At 42.1% G+C, this 6,361-nt stretch overlaps 1 protein-coding gene across 1 annotated transcript in view; it reads right to left on the bottom strand.

Annotated features, from left to right (window-relative positions):
* The window catches only part of HEATR1 (HEAT repeat containing 1), an 89,337-nt gene that overhangs the window by 58,035 nt on the left and 24,941 nt on the right, over window positions 1–6,361 (bottom strand). The window contains exons 17-19 of the mRNA XM_006872002.1: window positions 2,907–3,090; window positions 2,643–2,779; window positions 1,827–2,019 (exon numbers count right to left, since the gene is read on the bottom strand). Of these exons, the coding sequence (XP_006872064.1) occupies window positions 1,827–2,019; window positions 2,643–2,779; window positions 2,907–3,090 (514 nt within the window). The remainder of the gene's footprint in view (window positions 1–1,826; window positions 2,020–2,642; window positions 2,780–2,906; window positions 3,091–6,361) is intronic.

Below are 6,361 nucleotides of genomic sequence, written 5' to 3'. Positions count from 1 at the left end.
TGGGACACATGATTAGAGAAAATTTGTAAGGCCGCCTTCAGCCTATAACTGATTGGAATACCTAAATGGGGTTCTACAACTTGCCCAGTGAAACATGCCTCGTGCAAAGCCTTTACAGAGTATAGGACCTTATGCGGAATCCTGAGTCCCATCCAGAACCTTATGAGGTGGCACATTCCCACTAGAAAGGACACGTAGACTGAACAGCTACAGTGACAGAAAATACATCTTCATGATGAACCTGACCTATGCTCAGAGTGGTAGTTAAATACCATCAGAGGGAAGGAGTCTTCACATCAAGTATCAATGCTATCCCATCTGTACCCAGGGTAGATAGGGCTGGGCAACTTAGACATTGGCTACCTAAAATAAGGGGGCAATAGAGGCATGAAGTGACTGGCTTACAAGGTTTCAAGACGGAGTTTAGTTTAAGAGTATGGGGGGAATAAAAGAGTCCCCACTGAATAGCTGTCATCTTGTCTAGATGGATCTGGTGAAAAGAGATGGGGATCAGATTCGTTGAGATTCAATAGTGAATAATTGTTATCATGACTAATCGCGACTGTAACAATTATAAAGGTAGAAGTTTTTTAACAAAAAAAAGTTTTTTTAATCTTACAGTCCAGAAACAGAGGACCCTAGGACCATCAAGAGAGGAACACACAAGAAGAATGCGGGACCTTATCCAGAGAAGCAGCAGCGCCAGAGATGGAGGCAGAGATGGGGGCATGGAGACGGGGAGTGGCTGAGGACTCAAGATTCATGGACTAAGAAGAGAAGGACTAAGAGCTCGTGGCCAAGAGCCGACTTATAGAATGTGCCCTTTGGAGATGTAAATTATTATATATGCCTGAGTGGGGTTTTTTTGTTTGTTTTTTAAAAAGCTAAAGTGGATAGAGAGAAACACTGTTAAGTGCTGGTACATGGAGGAGAGCGAAACAAGGTGTATGATTTGTTGAATGTAAAACTGATGATGTGCCCTGTAAACTTTCACTCAATCCACAATAAAAACCTTAAAAAAAGAAAAAAAAGACAAGAAAAGGGAATCACCATTCACTTTGGCTTCAAAGCAAACTGAAATACTCAGGGGCATTTTTAACTTCCCAAGCGTCTCTGACAGCAAAGTAATCCCAGTCCAAAGAATCAATCATATTCATTAATTTCATCTTCAATTGTTATCTGGTCTAATTCCGCCACAGCTTCTCATTACCAATAGCTTTTTAAGTTAATGGATCCATTTATCAACCACCACACCAACGTCATGAAATTGTTTTTTTACAAAAATATTCAACATTACTGTAAAACAAAAACTGTTTTCTTTAGATGTTTCCTTATTGAGAGCTCATTCTTCTCATTCACCCTACAACCACTGGGGCGCAAAAAAAGGAATAGCTAGATTTAAAAAAAAAAATTCTATGGATCAATCATTTTTATTTTATTTTTGTGTTTGCTGAATTTCTGCAATTACCATTTACAGCTTAATAGCAAAACTTAGAAGTACTAAGAAAAAGTCTGTGGTGGTGGTGAAGTGCCGTGGAGTCGGTTCCAACACAGTGACCCTGTACAGCGTTTCCGAGGCTGTAAATCTTTACAGGAGCAGAAAGTGTCATCTTCCACGGAACAGCTGGTAGTTTCGAACTGCTGACCTTAAGGTTTACAGGCCGATTTGTAACCACTACGCTACCAGAGCTCCTTAAGAAAAAGTCTGTGCACACATTTTATTTCAAAAATTAAAAAAAAAGCTGTATATTTCCAAACTAGTCTACATATAGAACGTAACAGATAAAGCAACTGCAGCTGAAGACAGAATGTGCTCCCTCTGATACCTGGAGAAGACACGGATGCCAGCTGGTGCTTATCCTTGGTCTTCAGAGAAGAGAGCACTGCACAACCAACGTAAAGAGCTTGAGTTTGCAGCATTGTATGCACATGGCAGGCGAGTGGATTTGAAAGGCTAGAACCATAGGTCCATAAAACAGAAAGGAACTTGAATAACTGAAAAACGCCTTGTAGATGTACCTAATTTGAGGGGAAACAAAAATAGTTTAATCCTTATGCAAAAAATAAGTTGGGTGTAAATTCTCTTTTCCTAATGTTTTAGTTATAGAATGCAAACTATTTATAATGTTTTTGTTTTGCCTAAGATGACCCTTAAACTTATTGTGTTTGATACTTTAACCAACTTGGAAGGATACAGTGACATCAGAAACCTCGCTGTCATTTTGTACTTCAATACACTGAACAAGAAAGCCGAGAATACTAAGTAAACATTACGACAAGTGCTGCACTTGTTATGTGCTGAGGAGTTGGTTCCGAGTCACAGCAACTCTGTATAGGGCTTCCAAGGAGTGGCTGGTGGGTTTGAACTGCCAATCTTGTGGTCAGCAATCCACACCAGTACTCCACAAGAATAGTATCTGGGAAAGGTCATTAAAATTAGGGCCTAACACATGAGTAAGCTTGCAGCAATGTGCACTGTCCCTATCAAACTTCCGGTAGATATCGTGGTCACAACATTGTTGTACAGAGGCTGTGCTTACTACGTTCATATACTAGTGACTTACTTAAAAGTCCCCTAACAACAATGATCTACACCATTAGAAACAATCTGTGTGCTGAAAAGGGATGAGCTTAATAAATACCTTTTTGAAAAGTTTCATGAGCACCCTGAAATGAATGGCATCTGCATTGGCAAGTAGCATCTCAAAGAGCGTAATCAGCAAGTGCAGATAGTCTTTGCTGTCGTCTTTCAGCTGCTCAGGATCCCACCACTGGTCATCTACACGTACAGGAAGAGAAAGAGAAAGCAGTGCACAAACCATCAACACAAAGAAGAATCATGGAGTCGATGCACATACGGTTTTCCCAGTGCATCACACTGAAAACATTCACAGCTCAAGTCTTACCTTCAGGAAAACATTTAGGAACCTTCAGTGCGTGAATAAAATTTTTTAGTGAAAATACAAGTAAAACAGAGTCCTCCACAGCAATCATCTGACCCGTGTTAAGTTGTTCTATGTAATGCGCCCATAACTCCACTGGTATATCTCTGTCTAACATCAACTCTGAATGCCATTCTGCAGGGATCTCCTAAAATGTTACAGGAAATAAAAATCAGTACAACTTAATGAGTCTCTTATCCCTTTCATGGCCCATTCGACATCTAAGTAGACTTCAAACAGCTTATGGAAAACAGAAGTAAATGACAAAATTAAAAACCATAACCATTATTTCTCAGCACAAGCCCCATCAAGTTCAGTACGTTTTGTAAGTAGCAATACTAGTCATTCAGCCAATCACTATAGAATCAGGGGTCCTGGGGATTTAACCGATCAACGTAGTCATTTTTGCATTGTTACCTGAAGAAAAATGGGTGTACTTTAAAGATTTAAGTAGGATAAAAAGTCAGGAGCCAAAATCAGGACTAATGTGGCTAGCTAATGCTTTCTCACTGAAACTCTCCCCAAATTGCCGTGTTTGATGGGAGGAAAGAGCAGCAGCGTTGTCACGGTGACGGAGGCCATGCTGATGAAACTTTCCCAGGCACTTTTCTGTTAGCGCTTTGGCTTTCTCAAAACACCCTAGCCTTGGCCGTCCAGGAACTTAACAAGCACAATGCTCTGAGCAGCCTGCAAACTTGTTGCCATGGCATTTGCTCTGGACAAGTCTGCTTTTGTTTTGACTGGTCAGTTTCCACCTCTTGTAATCATTTGCTTTGATTGCACTGTGTTTTCAGGATCATAGTGGTAAAGCCTTATCTCATCTCGTAAGAATTGTTCAAGATCTCCATCCCACTTGTCTCACATTTCCATTGACAGTTTGCTCTTGTCTGTAGTTGATCTGGGTGCAATGGTTTTGGCACCCAAATGGAAAGTTTACCCAACGGACAGTTTTTCAGTTACAATTGTGTACGCTGAACCAAATGAGATGTCTATGGTACTGGTTACTGTTTCTGTTGTTAATCATCAGCCCCCTTCTATTAGGGCGTGAATAAAATTGTTTTCCTCAAAAACTGAGGTGGATAGTCTGCCTCTTCTGATGTCTTTTGGGACACGGTGACACAGGAAATTATTTAGTATGTCTCTTCTAACCACAGTCTTTGTAACTCCCACAAATGACTGAGCGGTACCATATTAAAAAGGGGGCGTGAAACTACCTGGGAATTGGTTCATTTTGTCATGCCACTAGGTTTAAAATGAGCTATCTCAGAAGCAGGAAGGGGAAACTGCACGAGCGTCAAGACAAAAAGAGCCATGAGGAGAGGGTGCCTTTTGGACCCTGAGATCCCCAGCAGAGAAGAGGGAGTGGCAGCAGAGCCAAGAACAGGAGACAGAGGCCAGCTCGTCCTTGTCCACAGAGCGAGTAAAGCTGTCTGCCTTCAGGATGGAGGCAGGCTGACAGCATGGGATGGGTGCACTTTGACAGTTAACAACAGCACCTAAGGAGATTTGTGACACCTGCCTGAGCAGGTCAGAGACCAATGGGCCATGTGGGTGGGAGGCCGAGGATGAGAGAAGTGTGTGACTGAGAGGCACCCCTGATTCAAAGGACTGTATTCGGACTCTAACTTGTACAGTGAACGTCCCTAAGAAAGCCCATAATGACAGTGTCTGTGAGTTGTGTGTGGCCACTGCACTGAATGACTGAGCCCAGCAAAGAAGTAGAGTGCTGTGAGAGGGATGGTGGGTACCAGTTAGTAAGGAAAGGTGGAAGGTGGAGGCATGTCATGGAAATCAGCAGTGGGCTGGTGACCACCCTCGTTCTGTCTTGTGAAGTCAGAGGTCAGACTCCACTCACATCTTTTTGCTGACACTGTCCCCATTAGCTTTCATAAAGCATCAATGATTTCACCATTCTTCCACTCTGGCTTTACCATAAATTTATTGTCTGCTACACCTTCATTTTAGAATTCATGAGGCTCTGATATGTGATCTTTCAAACTGATGTCTTATTCTTCTTAGTGCCTCATACCAGATCCTGTTCAGATATAACAAAGTGTTGTTGTTAAGTGCCACTGAGTCAGTTCTGACACACAGCAACCCTGTACAGGTTTTTGAGGAGTGGCTGGTGAATTTGAACCACCAACACTGTGCTTCAAATGAACCTTGCAGTCCAGCGTATTAACCCATGGTGCCATACCAGGACTCCCTAGTGACCCTATGTAGGGTTTAAAAGGAGCGGCTGGTAAAGTTGAACCTCCAACTTTGTGGTACAGTGCATTAGGCCATAGCTTTCAGCAAGCAAGAGACTAGGGAAACTCAAGTCTAGTATAACATGAAAATCAGAATAATATAAAAGATCTGTTTTTACTAAACAACAGAATAAAGTGATATTTTGTTCAAGCACTATAACATATCAAAAGACATATTTATCATTAGAGGTAACGTAAGTACAATTTAGTTACCTATTAAAAATAATAATGAAGAGGAGAACAAACAAGATGGCGGATCGGGTGGAAGTACAGTAAAGGAGCTCCGCCAGCAACAACACAGAATACCTGACCAAGCAGGCTCAGGGGCTGGTCCCAGAACTCTGAACTGCATATAAAGGAATAGTTAGAAGGTTGGAAGGCTTACAGTTGGGGAATTTGTGACAGAAGCAACAAATCCATTGTTTTCTAGTCCAGGATGCTCAGCTGCTCCAGTAGCCGCCATCTTGGGTGAGACCAAGTGGGGGAAGGATTGGAGCGGCCACGGATGCCTGACAGAACCGCAGAGGTAAAGGTGTGGACATTCTTCTCTTTGGGTAGCTGTTCATTGGTCCCTTGCTGTCTGTGCACCTCCATTCTGGTGACTATAGAGGTGCCTGAGCTAGTGGACACCCCAGCCCCACCCTTGGCGGGTTCTACTACGCATGTGCACAGATCTCCTTGAAATTTAAAGAGACAGTTTCCAATTAAAACCAAACGGCCACAGCCAGCCCTGAACTGTTTACAACTAGAAAAAAGGCCTGGACAGGGATTATGGAGCGGGACAAGCACACAAAAAAGGAAATAACCTGAAAATTAAATCCTACGTTAAGTCAAAACGACCAACAGAGAGGCATCTTGAAATTTCTCAAGAAGAAGAGTGAAAAAGGAAGCCCATTTCCTGACCACATCTACCTAGAGGCAATCAGAAAGCATAAAAAATACCAAAATACATACCCATCTAAATATGAAGGCCACAGATAACCACTGAATATGCCAAAAAAACAGAAGCAGATGACCATATCTGCACATGTCCAGAAACGAGATAAAGTGACTGAGGTAAATGACCTGGAAGTAGACCCACACTCCATACTGGAAGATGGGCAGGCTTTGGAAATGCCGGAGAAGGAATTCTGAAAAATGATTATAAAATGCATCAAAACACTATATAAT

Source organism: Chrysochloris asiatica, unplaced genomic scaffold (genome assembly GCF_000296735.1).
Source record: "Chrysochloris asiatica unplaced genomic scaffold, ChrAsi1.0 scaffold00179, whole genome shotgun sequence".
NCBI classification, from domain to species: domain Eukaryota; kingdom Metazoa; phylum Chordata; class Mammalia; order Afrosoricida; family Chrysochloridae; genus Chrysochloris; species Chrysochloris asiatica.
This window is presented reverse-complemented; position numbering and strand designations above follow the sequence as displayed.